The following is an 18,632-nucleotide window of genomic DNA, read 5'->3' as shown; positions in this document are numbered from 1 at the left end:
TGCTGCAAGTATGGTGAAGTGATATGGCTGAGTGTTCCAACAGGGTAAGTAGACCAAGAATCTTGACCAATCAAGCCTGGTTACTTAAGTGTTTATGTACCACAGTATGGCCCCTCAACCAAAAATCAACATAAAGACAAGAAGCATATACATAGTGAAAACTTTTATATTTGGAATTAGCCAGCTGGACTCAGTTTAGATGATCCCAATCTGAAAAACAAAAGGGAACTGTTACTGGGAGTTGAAATGTGAAGATTAATAGGGAATGTCACAGTATTTTTTAAAAGACAGAGGTGCAGTCAGTCTGCAGTTAAGACTAATCACTGAAGTCAGGCTTTGGTCACTAACAGACACATCAATTGCACCCAGGAAGGGAGAGTGTTAAGGAGTTTGTAGCAAAGGAAGCTTACTTTGTTGGCAACATCCAAAGCATCATAGTCAGGAGCCAGTCGAACATATGCCTTCTTCTCTCCATCAGGCCTAGGGTGGTGAAGGAAGCCTTAATCCTTGCTGCCCCTTGTTGCCCCCATACCCTCTTCCACCCAGACTTCTGGTGCATCAATGGTTCCTTTGTTCATGTCATTTTTTTCCCCTCACAAATAGTGACTTTTTCCCCCCATCATTTGCACAGGGGGAGTCAGGGAAGCCACTAAGCCACAAACCACAGGTATTCTGACATTAACTGTACCTTACTCTAGAGCCTGCTTTTGCCTAGAGACAGGGATCAGGAAAATGAGCACTAACCCTTAAGTCCTAGAGACAGGACAGCTGACATTCTGGGAAGCCTACTTTGGACCCCAAAAGCAGCATCAAGGAAATTCATGCCATTTAGATGAGAGGCCCTAGCCTCCTCCCCATCCCACAGGGCCCCACTCACCTACCTGATCAGAGTATTGACCTTAGCCACATCAATGTCATAGAGCTTCTTCACAGCCTGTTTAATTTGGTGCTTGTTGGCCTTGACATCCACAATGAATACCAGTGTGTTGTTGTCTTCTATTTTCTTCATGGCTGACTCGGTGGTGAGGGGGAATTTGATGATGGCATAGTGGTCAAGTCTGGGAGAAAGGTAAAATGGGGTTACCTGGCATGGGTCCAATAAAAGGATGGGCCCTTTTTTGGAGCCCAAGGCCCAAAGAGCTCAGGTGCATCAGACAATGATAACAATCATTTCTGTCAGACTTTGGTCGCTGAACAGTGTCATCACAGGCACCCTGAAACCTGGGGACCTGGAGCCTTGGTTTAGTGACATTTCAAGGGCTTTCATCCTTTTAAGAGATTAAACAATCATCTTTGAGTTCCAACCCTCTTCATTCTTTACCTGACCTCAACATTCCTGAGGAGCAAATTTCTAAAAGAAAGTTGAGACTGAAGAGGTTAGAAAACCAAACCCAAGAGCAAAGTTAAAAGACTATGGAATCCTGAAATCCAGGCTAGGGTTCCAAAGAATGTTGGTGCTTCACTATGAGACTCAATTGACTGTTTTTCCCTGTTTCGATTACTGAAAACTGGGTGATAAGCCATCAATTCTTGAGAACAACTTTTTATTTACAGCCTAGGTTAAAGTTACAATAGCCCCTCAGGACACAGCTTTCCCTCTGAAATTCTAGAAGCAAAGCTCTGTTTGCCTGGATACACTGTCCTTTTTTGAAGATAGAGATCAGGTCTCAACCTCTCATCACCTATCATCTAGGTCCAAATGGGGGTAAAAGTTCTTTTCTCTGTGGATACAATCTACTCTCCTGCATTTTTCGTAGGAAGCAATGGTTAAATTACCTTTGGTGGTAACCACTACCATGGCTCTGCTCTGAACTGTGCTCTGTAAGGTTAGTCATCACCAGTAGTGTGACACCAGAACACGCACATACCCTAAACTTTTGCCCACTCCCCCTAACCATTCCTTCAGTGTAAACATTTGGGAAAGTAAATGAAAAGAAGCTGCTATATATTGCTGCAGGTCTTCACTGTCCAATACAGATCCTAAACCTGGAACTCAGTTCCACTTTATACTCACCAGAATGAAAACCATGTATGAAACAATCTAACAATTGACTAACCTTGACAATGACTCTGAGTTGTTTTAAATATGGCATTAATCTCATACTCCCGTTAGACAAGCACACTAGGTACCAACATGACTTTGAGAAGCCATACTCTAGGTTTGGTACATTTCCCAATTACCAATGGAGGACACCCAAACACCTTTCCATGAACAAGGGGCAGTACTGACTTGTTTCTCCTGGGGGCGCTCTTCCGAGGATATTTGGGCTGCCTCCTGAGCCGCAGTGTTTTGGGCCGCCGGAAGGTGGGTGACGTCCGGATCTTCTTTTTCTTGTGGCTGTGGACACCTTTCAACACTGCTTTCTTGGCCTTCAAAGCCTTTGCTTTGGCTTCAGCTTTAGGAGGGGCAGGGGCTAAGAAAAGGAAAGAAAACGAGGGTGAGGGATTTAGAAATCACTTCCGGCCTCAAGACCGGGAGTGGGCGTCCCAGGCCACACGTGCATCAGTGGTTCCTTTGAAGACATCACAAGTTTCAGGAGATTAAAATTTTTCCATCATATGCACGATTCTAGGACGAACTTGGGATAAAATGAGGAATAAACTAGCAATGACGAACGCTTGGCACTTGCTAGAATGTGAACTAGTAGTTTTATATATACCATCGCACAGCTACCCATTTAACGTGGAGTCAAACAGTTGAGAGTACCGATTCCTTACAGGTCTAGGAAACATGGAGCTTCCCAGAGCTGACGACCCGGCTGTCTCTGGTAGGCGGTACAGGCCAGGCTTGCCTCCCCAACCCCCTTCACTAGAGCCCAACCATGCGGCTGGGCGTACGCGCTCCTTAGCGTTGCCGAAACGCAAGAAGCTGCTCCGGAGCAGACACCGCAAGGGTTAGCCCAGCCATCGTCCTCCCAGTTCATTCACTCTGCGGGGACCCTCGGCCAGTCAGCTGTTGATTCCCCAGCCCCAGCACACACCTTCCTTCTTCGCCTTCGGCGCCATCTTCATGAAAAGGGTTTCTGAGACTTCTTACCACGGGCTTATAGAGCCAACTCTCACCGAAGACTCGCGATACTTTCTACTTAAAGCTGATTGGACAATCTGCAGCGCTGTGCCCGTCGGGAATGGTAGTTAGAATTTTTCTTTCCTCGCGAGAGAGACTAAGCTAGCACCACCCCTCCGCTTGTCAGACCCTAAAGCTTCATGGGGGTTGTAGTTTTTTGGAGACACGCGTTTATTTTCAGTGGTATAACCTGCGGCTGCGCCGATCTGAGCGCTTCGCATCTTGAGCAACTTTAGGGAAGAGGATTGTGTGCTTGTGTGCCTGAAGCGATTAAGTCGTTTCAGTCGTGCCCGACTCTTGGCGACCCCATGGACTGTAGCCCGTCAGGCTCCTCTGTTCACGGGATTCTCCAGGCAAGAATACTGGAGTGGGTTGCCATGCTCTCCACCAGATATTCCCAACCCAGGGATCGAACCCGAGTCCCTTACGTTTGCCTTCATTGGCAGGTGGGCTCTTTACCACGAGCGCCACAGAGGATGAAGGATTGCAGGTCCACTGCAAACTGGAATTAATACTGTAGTTAGATTGACTCAGTAGAGTGAAGCAAAATTCTAGAATGTTAGAGCAGGATTTGTCCAGTCCAACTCCGTCAGCAACATCTGTGGAAACTGAGGTCGAGAGAGGGGAGAGCACTTAGTTATAACAGGGTGATTAGTTGGTCGAGTCAGGCAGAAGGGAGGAGCTAAGTGTCAGAGGAGGTGGTCACATTTCCCCTCTTTGCCTGTGACAGCCTTCATGCGTCTTCCTGGGAATCTTTTTGAAGAGACTCTTCCAATATTCCAAACACTCAGCGCTCAGATTTCCCCAGGATACGCTCGTTCTTCTTGGGAATGATTTCATTCACAGTCCCCTCCCCTTAAATAGTTTTCCTTTCTTTGCTTATCTTTACATCCCCAAATTCAGTTCCTGACACTTTACAAGGTTTAGTAAACGCTCAGGTTTTAGCTTCTTTGAGGGACTGCTTAGCCGCCCCATCACATCGCCTTTATGCCCTCCCCCTCCTCTCTAGGAATCAGAGATTCCCTTTGAAGGTGAGATTTACCGTGTGCTACTCTTTCTTCTGGGCTTCCCTGGTGGCTCAGAGGTTAAAGCGCCTGCCCGCAATGTGGGAGACGACTGAGCGACTTCACCCCCTCTTCTAGCCTGCAGACTGCAAACAGGAAAAGCCCTGGGGGAGTGGGGGTAGATTCCATTGGCTTCGGAGCAAAAGAAGGCCCGTGCCAAAGGAGAGTCCCCATGTCCCAGAACGGTGACCCCCTCAAAGGAAGAAATTCTCGGTCCCCTAGCCCTCCTTTATCCTCCATCAAGGGAGGCAGCTTGATCTTCGGCCCCCCAGGCCTCCAATCTACACGGCAGCCAGATTCGGACACCTCGCTCCTCGGTGGGTATCTCGTTCCTACCCTGGCATCGCCACCTCCCAGGGCAGAAGGGCGAGCGGGAGCAGACCCTATGAGTCATGTCCTGGGCCTGCAGTTGATGAGGGAAGCGCCGCCTCTCCTAGGGCCCCTTCTCTCCCCCTTTCCCCTCCCGCTGGTTCCTGGCGCAGCCAGATGCTGCGCAGCGATCCCTTCACCAGTTCGGCGGGGTAAGGGTCCCCTTGGAGGCTCCTGCCCGCACAGGAGATGCTGGGGAGAGAGACTTGGGGGAGCTCTCGGCAGGTTGCAACCTGGGTGAGGGCGGGCCCGGAGCCCTGGCGAGTCAGTCTGGCAGGGGAGGCTGACCTGGGGCAGCACTCGGGGAAGAGAAGAGGGGGAGGCCGGGGCGGGAAGCAAGGCCGGGAGTAGCCGGGAGAGGGGCGGGGGGCGGCCCTTTTCCAGGAATTTCCGGGGATCAAGTTACAGCGCTGGCGGAGGGAGAGCAGAGTGGGACGCGAGGCCCTGCGGCGGACTGGGCCCCTCGCCCCCTCCTGCAGCAGCCCCCCGGCCGCACGGTGGGGTCCCTGCACACACTGACCCCGTGTGGCGGGGCCGCTCAGCGCCCCCCGGCTGCTCTGTTATGGTAGGGCCGCCTCAACCCCGAGTTGTCGTCGGGTCTCCACGGCCTCGAGTTATCGTAGGAACTATCCGACCCCGAGTTATCGTAGGGTCTGCGCGGACTCGGGTTCCCCCAGACGGGACTCCTCGCCCTCACTTGGAGGCCGAGGGGTCTCCCAGGCCCCGAGTCGTCCTAGGGACGCCCCGGGCCCGGGTGATTGTGGGTTCGCCCCGGCCCCCGGTGATTGTCTCATCCCCGTGGCCCGCGGTGGTCGTAGCGTCCCGGAGGCCACGGGCTCCCGTAGGCTCCCCGTGGCCCCGAGTTATAGTCGGGACCCCTCGGTCGCGGGTGATTGTCGGGTCTCCACGGGCCCGGGTCGCCGGAGCGCATCAGGCCTCCGCGCCTTCTCAGGGCGCCCCACAAGGACGCAGGCAAGATGAACATTCTGGCGCCGGTGCGGAGGGACCGCGTCCTGACGGAGCTGCCCCAGGTAGGCGCCAGGGCCACGTCGGGCTTCGGGCGGCGGTGGGTGTGGGCCGGGAGGAGGCGGCACCGGACCGGGCTTGGGCCCAACCCTGCCGCCCAGCTAGGCCAGCTGCTTCTGGGTGGTCCACTCCCCACCCCCACCCTCCCGCCCCGCCCGGGGCTGCTCGGTGTAGGGCTGCGGGCCAGGAATGGGTGAGTCCCATTCTCTTCCGCCCCACCCAGTGCCTGAGGAAGGAGGCCGCTTTGCACGTGCACAAAGACTTCCAGCCCCGCGTCACCTGCGCCTGCCAGGAGCACAGGACAGGCACCGTGGGGTGAGTTAGAGACACCCGGAAGGAAGAAACGGGAGTCCCAGGAAACCTGCAGTCAAAGCAAGGGTGCAGAGCCAAGAGCTGCAGGCTCCATTTCTGTCCCTACCAACCACACTGTTGTTCCCCCTTAGCGTGCCCCTGTGGTCCCCTTCCTTCCAGCTGAGTTGTGGGAAGTCTTAAGAGATGGGGTGGAGTAGGAAGGTGGCAGTTTAATTCCTGACACAGGGAAGGGGTCCAACTTAAGGCTGTGGTCACCAGCTTAGCTTCCCACACTCCATCTATTTGACCTCTAGGACAGTGAGCTGTTCTGAGGGATAAGTCCCATTGTGGGTTAAAAAAAAAAAAAAAAAGATAATACTATTAACAGTTGTCACCATTAATTGAGCATGTACTGTGTGCCAGGCAGTGTGTTGGATATAATTACTGTCTTTTAGTAAATGGAAAATACCACTTTTAAGTTGTATACTGGGGGAGGAGGGACAGATGTTGGAATGTATGTGTGTGTGTGTTGAGGGGGAGGGGTTGTTGGGTTGTTGTTTAGTTGCTCGGTGGTGTCCAACTCTTTGTGACCCTATGGTTTCTTTGTCCCTGGGATTTCCCAGGCAAGAATACTGGAGTGGGCTGCCATATCCTTCTCTAGAGGATCTTCTCGACCCAGGGATCAAACCTGGTCTCTTGCTTGGCAGGCAGATTCTTTGCCACTGAGCCACTTGACCAGTCCAGAATGTAGGACATTTATTTCATTTTAACCTTCACAACAACCCAATAAAATGTGTGTTAAATCCCAACTTAACAGATGTTGAAATTGAGGCTCAGAGAAGCTAAGAAACTTGTCCTGAGTCACACAGCTAGTGAGAGCTGGGACGCAAAATCAGTCTCTCTGACACTGAAGCAGAAACACTCCTCCCTAGCACATCTATCCAGGCCTGGTGTCTATGGTAACCTCAGCCCAGGTGCAGCTCCCTTTGTGGACCTGCCCGGGAGCACTGGGACTCCTCTGAGTGAAGGAGCTAGAGCTCACTCTTCCCGCCCCCTCTTGTGTCCAGCAGATTTAAGATCTCCAAGGTCATTGTGGTGGGCGACCTGTCAGTGGGGAAGACTTGTCTCATTAATAGGTAAGAGCTGGAGCTGAGGAGGGTGGGCCCAAGCCTAGCCAGGCGAACTGGGCTCAGGACCAGAGCATCTGGTGCCCCCTCAGGTTCTGCAAAGACACCTTTGATAAGAACTACAAGGCCACCATCGGAGTGGACTTTGAGATGGAACGATTTGAGGTGCTGGGCGTCCCGTTCAGTCTGCAGCTGTGAGTTCTTTCCCCACTCCCTCCCGCCCTTGCTTCTCCCAGCACCTGTTCCCCACCTCAACCCCCAGCACCACCCTGCCCCGCACATACCTGTGTTCCCACCACCTTCCTCCCCAGCTGGGACACTGCTGGACAGGAGAGGTTCAAGTGCATCGCATCAACCTACTACCGAGGAGCTCAAGGTAAGCACCAGGGTGAAGTGAGGTAGGTGGGTACACCTGGCCTCTAGCCTAGGACTAGAGGGATTGTGGAAATGAGCCAGTAGCATCTTCCCCAACAATCTGCAGCCGTTTTCTGCCACTCTTCCAGCCATCATCATTGTCTTCAACCTGAATGATGTGGCCTCCTTGGAGCATACCAAGTGAGTGAGCATGCCGAACTATAAAGGGGGCTCTGAGAAGAGAAGGTTCAAAAAGAGGTGGGTCAGGAGTATGGAAGGGAAGGAGAAGAGTGCATCCAGGACCAGGGGGAGGATCACTGGGCATAGAAGTGGGGGGAACCTATCTGCTTCCTCATCCCTTGCTGTCCACTGTCTATGGCAGGCAGTGGCTGGCTGATGCGCTCAAGGAGAACGACCCTTCCAGCGTGCTTCTCTTCCTCGTGGGTTCCAAGAAGGACCTGAGTGTGAGTGTGCCAGTGTGGGGGGGAGGACTTCCCATCTCGTCGAGGGAAACCCTACACCTAGCGTCTGACTCTGACTTTCCTTCAGACTCCCGCTCAGTATATACTGATGGAGAAAGACGCACTCAAGGTGGCCCAAGAGATGAAGGCCGAGTATTGGGCAGTCTCATCCCTTACTGGTGAGTCAGAGTCACCTGGCCTTCTGCTCTGGCCTTCCTGCCTGCCTTGCCTCTCACTCCTGCACCTCCAGCTGTGCCCTTTGGCCTGGAACCACCCCTGAGCTCCTGTCTGCTCCCTGTGTCAGGTGAAAATGTCCGGGAGTTCTTCTTTCGTGTGGCGGCGCTGACCTTTGAGGTCAATGTGCTGGCTGAGCTGGAGAAATCGGGATCCCGGCGCATAGGGGATGTTGTCCGTGAGTGCCCGCCTGGACGAGGGTGGCAGAGAGCACAGGGACCCTCCATCCTTGCCTCACTTATTTCTCACCCTTCTTCAGGCATCAACAGTGATGACAGCAACCTCTACCTAACTGCCAGCAAGAAAAAGCCCACGTGTTGCCCGTGATGGGTAAGGGACTGTCCAGAGACTGCCCGCCCCAGGGCACTGTGCCACCTTGACTCCCCCAGAATTCAACCCCAGGACATTTGCACTGACTGTTTTTCCAGACCAAAGAGCTGCCTCTTGGTGGCAGTATTCCTGGAGAGGTACTTGGGACCATGCTAGTCACTTCCTGCCCCCAGGCACTGTGTCAAAACCTGGATGCCCCTCTCTCTCCAAGGTGCCCAGTGTGGGGAGGTAAGAGGGCCCTGCTGCTCTTACTCAGCCGCTGGGCCCTCTAGGTTTCAGGATGCTTAATGGTCCTAGTCTCACACTATGCCTTATGCATTAAAATTTCTGTCATTAGCAGGTTAGGGTCTGGAGTCCTTTGTGGGGGATCAGGGATGTGGAACGGGTGATCTTAGGACTGGAGCCTTCTGCTGTGATTCTGGCCATTCTTGGCCTCTGGGCAGGGCTCAGGCAGGCTGGGAATTCAGACCACATGTAGAGGGATGCACTTGGCTCTCACTGGATGACATCTGAGCGACCTTTGAGATCTTTAAGAGCCCTTTTCCTTTGGTCCCTTCCCCCCAAATGTCTCCTGCTACTTGGTGCTTATACATAAGTCCACTATTATATAATATTTTTTTTCACCTTCTTCCTGCCTTTTAAAAATACTTCTCTAAGAAGTATTTTTTAGAGTATGGAACACAGTGAGAAGTGAGTTTTGGGTGCTTGTTGGGTTGACCAGAAGGCCCAGGAAGGTAGAGGCAGGACTCTTACTTAGAAGATGTGCTGATAACATCTAACTATATTAGTGATATAAACATAAAATTATGAGTAGCACATTTTTATATTTTAAAACTGTTAAAAACTAAATTGAATTAAAAATGAGACATTTTTCCCACTTCAAAAAAAAAAAAAAAAAAAAGGATGTGCTCTAAGCAGGAGGATGGGAGGATTCTGCATTTGAATCCTTGCTGTACATCTTGGGACACTCAGACAAGTCACTTCTCTGTGCCTTAGTTTCTTTGTCTCTATTGTCATTATTTTCTTTTGGGGGGAATTGTGCTGCACAGTTTATGGGATCTCAATTCCCTGACCAGAGATTGAACCCAGGCCACAGCAATGAAAGACTGGAATCCTAACTAGGCAATCCAGGAACTCCCAGTTGCCTCCTCTGTAAAGGAGGAGCACGTTCATCATTCATTTCATGGATGAAATATGATAAAGCACTAATACATGCATGTGTGCATGCTAAGTTGCTTCAGTCATGTCTGACGCTTAGCGACCCCATGGACTGTAGCCTGCCAGCTTCCTCTCTCCATAGGATTCTCCAAGCAAGAAGACTGGAGTGGATTGCCATGCTGTCCTCCAGGGGATCTTCCCAACCCAGGGCCAGGTTCTTTTACCACTTGCGCCACCTGGGATACCCCAATACATACATAGAAAGAGCTTAAAAACCTTAACTATTATAAAAACAGTTTGGGTGAAGAGTGACCAAGAACCTGGCTCCCCATTGACATCTGACCCAGAGCCAGAGATTGGCTGGAAGTGTCTCAGATATTCGGGCCACAAAAGGAGGGACACCTGTGGCCTGGTGTCATCATCCTAAGAGGCCAAGACAGGAACATCAATCCTAGTTCCCAGTAAGCAACCCCTCTGTCCTTTGCTACTGTTCTTACCTGCTACGCCCTTCTGGAAGAGTTGGTTTTTCTGCACACTCGCCCTTCCCCACTCCTCCGACTCCATGTTGACATCTATATTGGGCAGTATTGTCACTGGGACAGGGAGCCCCATAGAAATAGGAGGGGGCGCTTGGGGTGAGGGCCGTCGCGGGGCTGAGAGCCGGTATCACGTCTTCTTTCGCTGGGCTCCCATGGAGGGGCCTGCTGGGGGAGAGAAAGAGCGAGCCCGGCCTCCCGCCAGGGAAGGAGAGACCCTGAAATCCTGGATGGAGGACTGGAGATTGGTGAGAGTAGCTCCCTAGGCGGACGCGCACGGACCCGATGTAGATTGGGGGCGGGGCTAAGGGCTGCGGCTGGGTTCGGAAGGATTGGGAGGGGCCGGGAGGTTGAGAGAATGGCTGGGGCGGGGCTAAGAACGGGGTTGGGGCGGGGCTAGGTTCTGGGGGTAGGACTAAGCCGGGAGCAGATCTGGAGAGGAACTAGGGATGGGACTGAGGGCTGGGCCTGAGCGGCCGAGCTAAGATTTAGGCCTGAGATACGGGGGAGGTGCTGAGGGAGGGGCCCGGAAGGAGCTAGGAGGCCCCGGATGAAGAGCGCCGCTGAAGCGAAGACTTGGGCTAAGACAACGCAGCCTAGAGCAGAGGGAGAGGGGAGACTGGGCAAGCATGAGGCGGAGTTAAGGGCTAGACTGGGGCGAAGCTGAGATTGGTGTTTACAGTGGGCTCGGCCAAGCTGAGGTTCAGGGTTGGACTTCTGCGTGGAAGAGTCTTGTAGAGACGAAGAACTAGATTGAGAGATATGTGGGTCAGGACGACACTGAGGATTGAAAGGTGGACTAAGGAAAAAACTGAGGACGATACCAGCTCGTGGGACGAGAGCAGCACTGGTAAAGAGGGGGCGTGGCAGATTAGGGGAGGGCTTCCCGCTGGGGGGCGTGGCACGGGGGACTGGCCTGAGAACCCAAGGAGGGGGTGGAACCTGAGAGCCCGGCGAAAGAGGCGGGGCCAAAGGCTGACTGGGGCGGAGTTAGGGCCTGGGGGCGGGTTCACTCGAGCCTTGGACCAATGATTGAGCAATAGGGACAGGAGGGCTGGAGAACCGCTTGCCGGTGGGACTGGGGTGGTCGGTTGGAGCCAGAGCTACGACCTCTGGTTTTAGGGGTGGAAGGCATTGCTGTGCCTCAGCCGCTAAGCAGGAAGTGAGGGGTTTGGCTGGAGCTCAAGGTCCAGTCGCCGGGGTTGGGTCCGGCGGTTCCTTTGACTTTAGGGCAGGAAGAAGTCTGGAAGTTCCACTCGTGACATCACAATCGCCTCCAGAGGTGGGCGGGGCCAGGGCGGCATTTCCAAGGAGATCGGAGCTGCCCTGCCTAGCTCCCTCCTCTTCCCTCCTTCCCTTCCTTGGTTTTTCCGTCCCTCCCTTTCTTCCTCCTTCCCCCCTCCCTATCTCCCTCCCCCGTTCAGCTGCTCGGGCGCCCGACCTGGAACCCTAACCCCTGTCCGCAAGGGCAGGGGGAGTTCCTCAGCTCGCAAGACTGGGAGGACTGTACAAATGAGCATCACCTGTGAGTTTTGAGTTAGGTCTCTGTACCTCGATTAAAATCCTACTAAGAAAGAGACCGCAAGCTTCCCTCTGCCTTTTAAGCTCTCTCTCATTCAATGTCACTCATTCATTATGGGGTCTCCCCTAGGGCCATCTTGAATTACTTCTGTTGCAGGAGCTCCAGATTGCTGCTTCAGCTGGAAACTAGAGCAGATTGTTTTCCTCAGAGCTGAGAAGAGTTATTAAATCCCTCCCCTTGGCATTAGAGTTATGGCATAGAGTTAAGTCAAGGCTTCTTGGGGATATGGGGGGAGGGGCTGTTAGTTCGTGGACACTGCATATGAGCCTCTTCCATGGTGACTCTGGAGACAGCAAGCAGAGTTTGAATCCTGGCCCTGGCTCAGGTCACTCTGGCCCGACCTTTAGATTCCAGGCTGGATAAAGGATGCTGTGGAGTCAGGATTGAGTAAAACCAGAGGGTGAGGAATTGGCTGTGTTAGAGGTGAAAAGCAGGTGTAGTGGGAAGTGATAGCTGGCAGGACAGGTTTTGGATAGGAACCACAAGTAGACAGGCTGAAAGAGCATGGACTATGGAGCCAAGAAAATTGGATTTGAATCCTACTTCTGTCATCTATTAACTTGTTTCTTTGGACAAGTTACTTATTGTAATTCTCTGCGTCCCCATCCATAAAATGTGCTTTGGTGAGGATTTAGAATCAATGGCATATTTTAAAGGCCCAGCACAGTGCCTGACCCTGGGAAAATGCTCATCCAAGGTCAATTTTCTTTCTCAAGAAAAGTCCCCAGATTTGAACCCTGGAGAGAATCTCCAATGCCACAGCTTCTTTGTGGCACCAATAGGGCTTTATTCTCTTCTAGTCATGTGTTCATTCAATCAACCAACTGGGGGACCAGTTATATCATGATGAAGAGTTTGCAGCTCATCCTGAAGGTAGTGGAATGCTATTAAAGAGGAGGAATGTGGTGAACCAGTTTGGCTGCATTGTGAGGAGTGGATGTAGGGAGTGAGACAGAAGTTAGGGAGGCCAGGTGGGAGGCTACTCCAGCTGTCTGTGTCAGAGATAATTGATAGGTCTGAATCAGAGTCAGATGTGGGAGCAAGTAGGCATGGCAAGACTTGGTCATTGAGTTGGTGAGAAGTGAGGCAAAGGATGATCCCTAGATTTCTAGCTGAGGTGTCTGTTGCTTTCTGAAATGGCAGTTACAAGAGACAGTGTTTCATGAAGGGTAGGGAGAAGATGGTGGGTTCATATGACGTTTGCTGGTCTGATGTTTTGAGAATGTCTGAAAGGACATAGGCTATGTGCTCAGGAAACCAGTCTGCATTGGAGATTGAGATTTATGTCATTTTATTAGTGGATGTTGAAACCGTGGAAATGGATAACATTATCCAAGACAAGCCTGTAGAGTCTTTTGAGAAGGAGGCCAGCAAAAGAACCCTGGTCATCACCAATTTAAGGAGTACAGGCCAGCAAAGAAGTTAGGAAAGAAATAAAAGCTAGGAAAGAACAAAGAGATGAGAGAGGTGTGTCATGAGAGCCAAAGGAAGAGTCTGCAGCAGAAAGAGGCTGATTGATCAACAGGATCAGTGAGATGAGACAAAAAGAAGGTCACTGGGTTTGGCTATTAGATCACTGGTGGCCTTTGCCTGGGCTAATCTGATAGAGGGCAAAGATGGCTGCCACCTGTAGGTGGCTGGAGAAGACAAAGGTCAAGACTTAGCTCACTGAAGGTGGGACTGGGCCTCCTTTGCTGGTGCCTAGTGAAGCTGTCCAATATGTCTGTTAAATGATGGAGTGAATAAACTTGGATTGAAAAGGAAGAAGGGTGGCTATGCAGTGACATAAGGAGAAATAGGGTTCACAGAATGTTTTGTGTAAAGATGTTCATAGCCTGTAAGAAGAAAAACAAACATGAAAGAGGCAGAAGGTGAGAATTCTGTCTGGGACCTGGAGTTCAGGCGCTTGGGTAAGGAGGGAGGGACACTTCCCCAGGCTAGAAGTCGATGGGGGTGGGAGCAGCCACAGATGAAGCCCACGAAATGATGCATTGAGAGGAACAGTTGCAGGGTGCAAATTTCCAAGGGAAGCGTTCAGAGTTTCATTCATTTGAGTACTTCCTGTGCCGTGGAAAACAGATGGAACTTACCAGAGACCTATAGAAGGATGACCAAGTACCACTGAAGGCCCTGCTGAAGCCCCAAAGCAATCATCTCCTTTCCTTAAGCAGGACTCAGTCCGGTACCCTCATAGGACAAAGCTAATTGTAGGAAGGAAAAGTGCAGACTCTACTCTGCGGTTGCTGATGGAGCTGCTGTCATGTTGGAGTTTCGTTTGGGGACACCCTGGGACAATCCCTTCCCTGAAACCGTCCTTTCTTACCTAGACTCTGGCTCATGCCTATTTTTCCCTCCAGATTCTACTCCTGTTATGCTTCTTCCAAGAAGCCCCCTGCCCCCATTTCAGTGGGTGTCCTTGCTCCCACGGGCCTACCTCCCCACCCTGTCGCTCCCTATCAGGGTCTGCCTCACACCACTGTCCTGTACTGTTGCACAGACTGTGTCTCCTCTCCTCATCCCCTCCCCCAGCCCCTGTTGTCCCCCAGCCCCTGTAGAGAGCAGGGACTATTGTCTTTTAATCTCTGCATCTCCTGGGGCTGTCCCTAGAGCTTCTCAGGAGCTGTTTTCTGAGTGAATGGCGTGGGGAGGGGCTGCTGCTACCTCTGTGTACTCTCTCAGATATAAACAGGTTGCCCAGCTGGGGGAGAGGACATCTGCTGGCTAGTGTGGCATCCAGCACAGATGCTTCTACTTTATCCTCTGAAGGTGGGTCCTCCTTTAAGGGGGGCGGGGTGTGTGGAAATCTTTGGCCCCAGGGGTCCCCACCACCCCTCACCTGGTGGTAGGGTGGAGGGAGGGAGGTGTTTGGTCCTGAAAGGGTCACCCAGCTGCCCTACCCCAGCTCCTTCTCGTGCCCCACTGAGAGGGCCACCCCTTCCTGGAGACCGCAGTCACCCCTTTCCTTTGTACAGCCCTTTATGGTGCACAAATATCTTTGACATACGTAAACTGAGTCCTCTCAACAACCCTGCAAAAGAGGTATTACCATCATTCCCACATTGTGAGTAAGGAAATGAAGGCTCAGAGAAGTAAAGTAACTTGCCCCTAGGTCACCCAGCTCAACTTGGACTCAGGCCTGACTACAAGTTCAGGGCAGTTGCCACTCTGCTGCCCTTTGCTGCAGTTGAGCAGTGCTGGAGAAACCCTGAGGCAGTGGTGACGGTGTTCCAAGGTCCTGCCTCCCGTGCAGGACTCATTCCCCTGCCGTTGGAGAAGGGGCGTGGGAGGAAAGGAAGCACAAAGTGAAGCCACTAAGTGGATCGGGGTGTATGGGGGACCCAGGCCCCCCACAGCTTGGTGGGGGGAAGGGAAGGGACAAGGAAGGTGGGGAAGGCTCAGACCAAGCTTCTGTCTCACCTCTCAAGTCCTTTAAGGTCACCTGGAATAACTTTAAGGCCAGCCTGAGTTAACTGCTGGCTGAAGGCCAGTATGAAGTCTTGCCCCAGTTCCACCCCTTGTAGGGGCTGGATAAAGGCACAGTCCTCCTGGCCTGTTCTGAGAGAGTCAACCAGCCACAGCACCCGAGGCCAGGCAGCCCTGGAATTTACGAGTACCCGGAACTGGGGTTCAGGGGGACCCTGCAGGAAGGTGCCCTGTCCTCTCAGCACAGGGAGTTGTTTCATGGGCTTATGTTGTAGATGGTGGCCCAAGGGAAACGCCACTGGGCCTTAGGCAGGGTCAGAGGTGAGGTGGTGGGAGTGGAGGCTGGGTGAGACCAGTGTGTGTACAGGCTTGATACATCCTAGCAAAAGAGGTAGGCATCTTTCCTCGGGGGCCTCCCCTAATTCCAGTCATCTCTTGGCAGCTTCTCCCCTGTGCTACCTACAAGGGTGGGTTGTTCAAGTTTGTGGCTTTTAAGGACTGGGGAGAGAATGGATGGGGAATGGGAACTTGATAAAGAGGGAGCAGGGAGAGTCAAGATTGAGTTTGGGAAAGGGGAGACAAGTGACGGTGAGACAGGCATCAGAGGGAGAGGGAGAAGAGGCTTAGAGAAGAGAGGAGGGAGGAGAAGAGACAGAAGCCCAGGGACATGATGCGCCCAGGGGTGGCACTCAGGCAGGCTCCTCCCTGGCTTCAGCATCCTGCTATATCGGGCCCTGGGGCTGGAGCCGCTTCGAAGGCTGGGAGGGGTGGGACACCGGTCTCCGCTGGCTCCCCTAGGCCCTCCCCTCCCTGAGTTACTCTGCACATGGGGTCAGCTGACAACTCTGAGCACTGGGTGAGGGGCAGGTGGGAGTCAGTGGAGGGCCCTGGGAAGGTGGGGCTCCCATAGAAGGCAGGGGAGGGGAAGAGGCAGGTGTTACCAGACAGCATGGGGCTGGTGGGGACCTTGGTGAGACACTGTCCTGGAAGTCTGCGAGGGGCAGGCAGACTCATATGCAATGGGCTGGGGAGAGGAGAGGCTGAGACCTAGGTACAGTTGGGCTGAGTTACTACTACCAAGCAGTAAAGACAGCTGTGTGTGCATGTGGGTGGATGTCCCTGGCAGTCCGGTAGGGTTAGGACTCAGCGCTTTCAATGCTGGAGCCCTCGGGTTCAATCCCTCGTCGGGGGAACTAAGATCCCACAAGCTGCACAGTGAGGCCCCAAACAGAACAAAATAACTGTGGGGGAGGGAGGGTGGTGGCAGCGGGTGAACCTGATGAAAGCTTTAGATTGAGCTGTGAGATGGGAGATCCAGGTGTGCTGCCGTGGCCACCATGTGACCCAGGCTCTTAACCCCCTCAGGTGAATTCAAGAACGCTGACAGGTGCTGCTGGAAACACAAGTGTGCCGGGCACATCGTCCACCCCTTCTCCTCTGACTGTGTCCACCACGACGTGCACCTGCACTCTCTCAGCCACTGTGACTGTGACTCGAGGTAAGGCCCCCCTCCTCAGGAGACCCACAGCCCAGGAGAGACTTCTGGGCAGACCCAGGTCTAAAACGTCCATTGTGGCTCCCCGCATCAGCTCTGCCCTCCCGGCCCCAGCTTTGTAAGCCTGGCTCTGCTCCAGGGGCCGTGGGGCGGTCTTCCGGCAGCCTGGGCTGAGCACAGTGGAAGCCTGCTGTCCCTTAGGCTTCTTGCTCTGGGCCCCTGGGGAATCATGGAGGCATGGGAGCTGGGCTGAGTCCCCTGTGTGGCAGGCTGAAGGACTGCTCAGAGAAGACGAATAGCAGCTCTGGAGATGTGGGCCCAACCTGCTCCCGAGACGTGGACTCAACCTGTTTCGACATCATCCAGTCCCCATGCTTTGAGCTCATCCCAGAGGAAGAGTGTGTGGAGCGGTTCTGGTATGGCTGGTGAGTTCCGGCAGATGGAAAGGGGTCACTGGCCCCCACATCCTGTCAGTCATCTTTCCCTGCCCTCCTCCCTCGCAGGTGCAAGAGCTACAGGCCTGTCTCTGTGGCAGTGATCCACCATCCCATCCACCATGAGTGTGGCACAGATGACCTAAACCAAGAAGAAGAGGAGGAGGAAGAGGAGGAAAGTAAGCCTCCCATCCCGACCCAGGTGGTTCCCACCCCGACCCCCACCGACACAGGCATGAGCATGATCACTGGTGCCCCTGACTCAGCAGCTCCCATCACCATCTGGCGTTCCGAAAGCCCCACTGGGAAGTCCCAGGGCAACAGGGTGATCAAGAAGATAAAGAAAAAAAAAGAGAAAGACAAGGAGGAGGAGACAGACGAAAAGGAAAAGGCAAAGGTGAAGAAAAAAGTCAAGAAGGGCAAGTTGACAAAGAAGAAAAGCCCAGTTAAATCAGAATCACCTCCGGACTTAAGCCGATCGTTAAGCCCAAGAGAGCTGGCCAGGATGTCAGAGTCCAGCCCAGACAGCCGGCAAGATCTGGAGAGTGAGGACAGTTACAATGACCCTGGGCGGGAGGAACCCTCCAGCGAGGATATTGTGGAGTCTTCATCACCCAGGAAGAGAGAGAAGAACGGGGTCCAGGTCAAGAAGCCCGGCTTGAAGACCTCGCCAGTCAAGAAGGTCAACAAGAGGAGATCTCCCCCAGCATCAAACCCCAATCTCAGTTGAGGCAACCAGGGTGAAGAATAAATGCGATCAAGCCTGTAGCTGACCCCCTGCTTCTCTCTCCCTTCAACCTGGCTACTTGTGGGGGCAGGGGGTGGGCTCTGGGCATGGCTGGAGCCAATGTGCTAAAGGGCTGCAGGGGTTTCTCAAGGGCGGTCCGTCTTTCAAGAGAAGTCCAGAGAAGGTAGGTGGGTGGGCAGGGAAGGGGCAGACTGTTTCTCTGTAACATCCTAGGCCCAGGCACAACTAGGTGGGAAGGCGACTTCCTGTCGACCAGGAGACAGGTCTGTGAAATCCACCTGGTGATGGGCAGTACTGTGTGCAGTGATACCCCTAATAAATTGAACCTTTTAACCCACTCTGTGCCACCGTGCCTGGCCTTTCCCTACTCTTAAGTGGCCCTGGGAAGGTGCTGGTGGCATCGAAGGGAACACGATCTTCCCAACTGGTTGGCCCTGCTCCGGCTCAGCCCTTCTAAACTGTCCTCACCCCCCCTTCTTTAAAAAAGATTTATATTTATTTTTTTGGCTGCACTGGCTCTTTGGTGCTGTGCTTGGGCTTCTCTGGTTGCGGAGCATGGGCTCAGTGGGATCTTCCCGGACCGGGGATCGAACCCGTGTCCCCTGCATTGGCAGGCATCAGGCAAGTCCCTCTTCTAGAAACCTTTTGTGCTGAAGGGAAAGGAACTGAATTCCTGTCAGAAGGCAAGCCCCTCCCCCCAACTCCTGCCAAGAAACAGCCAAAGGGATCTTGAATGAAGATGTCAGGTGGGAAGCCCACCAAGTATGGGCAGCAGTGGCCTTTTCTGCTGAGCCTCAGTCACAGAAAAGGGAGGGGAAAGCCTTGCTTTCCCAGGGCTGTGAGACAAAACGTGAAGGAACACAGGAAGATCAATTCAGAACTAGAGGCAGCGGGCTAGACGAAGGGACTCTCGCCAGGGCTGTGTGGGCGGGA

General features: G+C 53.1%; 3 protein-coding genes and 4 non-coding genes across 10 annotated transcripts; 2 read left to right on the top strand and 5 right to left on the bottom strand.

Moving 5' to 3' along the window:
- Positions 1-152: 152 nt before the first annotated feature.
- On the bottom strand, positions 153-3,134 carry RPL23A (ribosomal protein L23a). Its single transcript, XM_061142928.1, has 5 exons — positions 2,982-3,134; positions 2,231-2,414; positions 882-1,058; positions 411-480; positions 153-210 (listed from the first exon to the last, which is right to left on the bottom strand). Exons 1-5 carry the CDS (start codon positions 3,010-3,012, stop codon positions 196-198), a joined length of 477 nt encoding a protein of 158 aa, XP_060998911.1. The 5' UTR covers positions 3,013-3,134; the 3' UTR covers positions 153-195.
- Positions 293-366, bottom strand: LOC133058154 (small nucleolar RNA Z17). Its single transcript, XR_009693262.1, has one exon. It is a non-coding gene; the product is annotated as a small nucleolar RNA Z17 (small nucleolar RNA).
- Positions 554-629, bottom strand: LOC133058139 (small nucleolar RNA SNORD42). Its single transcript, XR_009693248.1, has one exon. It is a non-coding gene; the product is annotated as a small nucleolar RNA SNORD42 (small nucleolar RNA).
- On the bottom strand, positions 1,145-1,214 carry LOC133058152 (small nucleolar RNA Z17). Its single transcript, XR_009693260.1, has one exon. It is a non-coding gene; the product is annotated as a small nucleolar RNA Z17 (small nucleolar RNA).
- Positions 2,499-2,565, bottom strand: LOC133058138 (small nucleolar RNA SNORD42). The gene has a single exon (XR_009693247.1). It is a non-coding gene; the product is annotated as a small nucleolar RNA SNORD42 (small nucleolar RNA).
- A 1,382-nt stretch (positions 3,135-4,516) lies between the features above and the next one.
- RAB34 (RAB34, member RAS oncogene family) lies at positions 4,517-8,662 on the top strand. Its single transcript, XM_061142925.1, is given in 12 exon segments — positions 4,517-4,589; positions 4,592-4,652; positions 5,453-5,531; positions 5,750-5,841; positions 6,888-6,953; positions 7,037-7,138; positions 7,256-7,320; positions 7,448-7,499; positions 7,681-7,762; positions 7,848-7,938; positions 8,064-8,171; positions 8,253-8,662. Coding segments are annotated over 12 exon segments (939 nt in total). The 3' UTR covers positions 8,321-8,662.
- Positions 8,663-10,436: 1,774 nt separating this feature from the next.
- PROCA1 (protein interacting with cyclin A1) lies at positions 10,437-18,036 on the top strand. Of its 4 annotated transcripts, XM_061142922.1 has the most exons (6): positions 10,437-10,867; positions 11,442-11,542; positions 14,279-14,365; positions 16,388-16,520; positions 16,787-16,942; positions 17,021-18,036. In XM_061142922.1, the coding sequence occupies exons 2-6, from the start codon at positions 11,530-11,532 to the stop codon at positions 17,679-17,681; spliced, it is 1,050 nt and encodes a 349-aa protein (XP_060998905.1). In that variant the 5' UTR covers positions 10,437-10,867; positions 11,442-11,529; the 3' UTR covers positions 17,682-18,036. The 4 variants fall into 4 exon arrangements, with proteins under 4 accessions (XP_060998905.1, XP_060998904.1, XP_060998907.1 ...); XM_061142921.1 differs by lacking the exon at positions 11,442-11,542; XM_061142924.1 differs by lacking the exon at positions 14,279-14,365.
- Positions 18,037-18,632: the final 596 nt, after the last annotated feature.

The sequence above is a fragment of the Dama dama genome, chromosome 5 (assembly GCF_033118175.1).
Source record: "Dama dama isolate Ldn47 chromosome 5, ASM3311817v1, whole genome shotgun sequence".
Lineage (NCBI taxonomy): Eukaryota > Metazoa > Chordata > Mammalia > Artiodactyla > Cervidae > Dama > Dama dama.
Note: the sequence above shows the minus strand (reverse complement) of the source record. Positions and strands in the feature narration are given on the sequence as shown.

Bases quoted from the DNA above. Each gene is read 5' to 3' on its own strand.
- RPL23A (XM_061142928.1), bottom strand. From the start codon at position 3,012: ATGAAGATGGCGCCGAAGGCGAAGAAGGAAG. The intron at 2,415-2,981 runs GTGTGTGCTGGG...TCCTTTTCTTAG, and splicing joins GCCGAAGGCGAAGAAGGAAG to CCCCTGCCCCTCCTAAAGCT. The intron at 1,059-2,230 runs GTCAGTACTGCC...CCTTTCTCCCAG, and splicing joins AGCGCCCCCAGGAGAAACAA to ACTTGACCACTATGCCATCA.
- PROCA1 (XM_061142921.1), top strand. From the start codon at position 10,780: ATGTGGGTCAGGACGACACTGAGGATTGAAAGGTGGACTAAGGAAAAA. The intron at 10,868-14,278 runs GTAAAGAGGGGG...GTACTCTCTCAG, and splicing joins GTGGGACGAGAGCAGCACTG to ATATAAACAGGTTGCCCAGC. The intron at 16,521-16,786 runs GTAAGGCCCCCC...CCTGTGTGGCAG, and splicing joins CACTGTGACTGTGACTCGAG to GCTGAAGGACTGCTCAGAGA.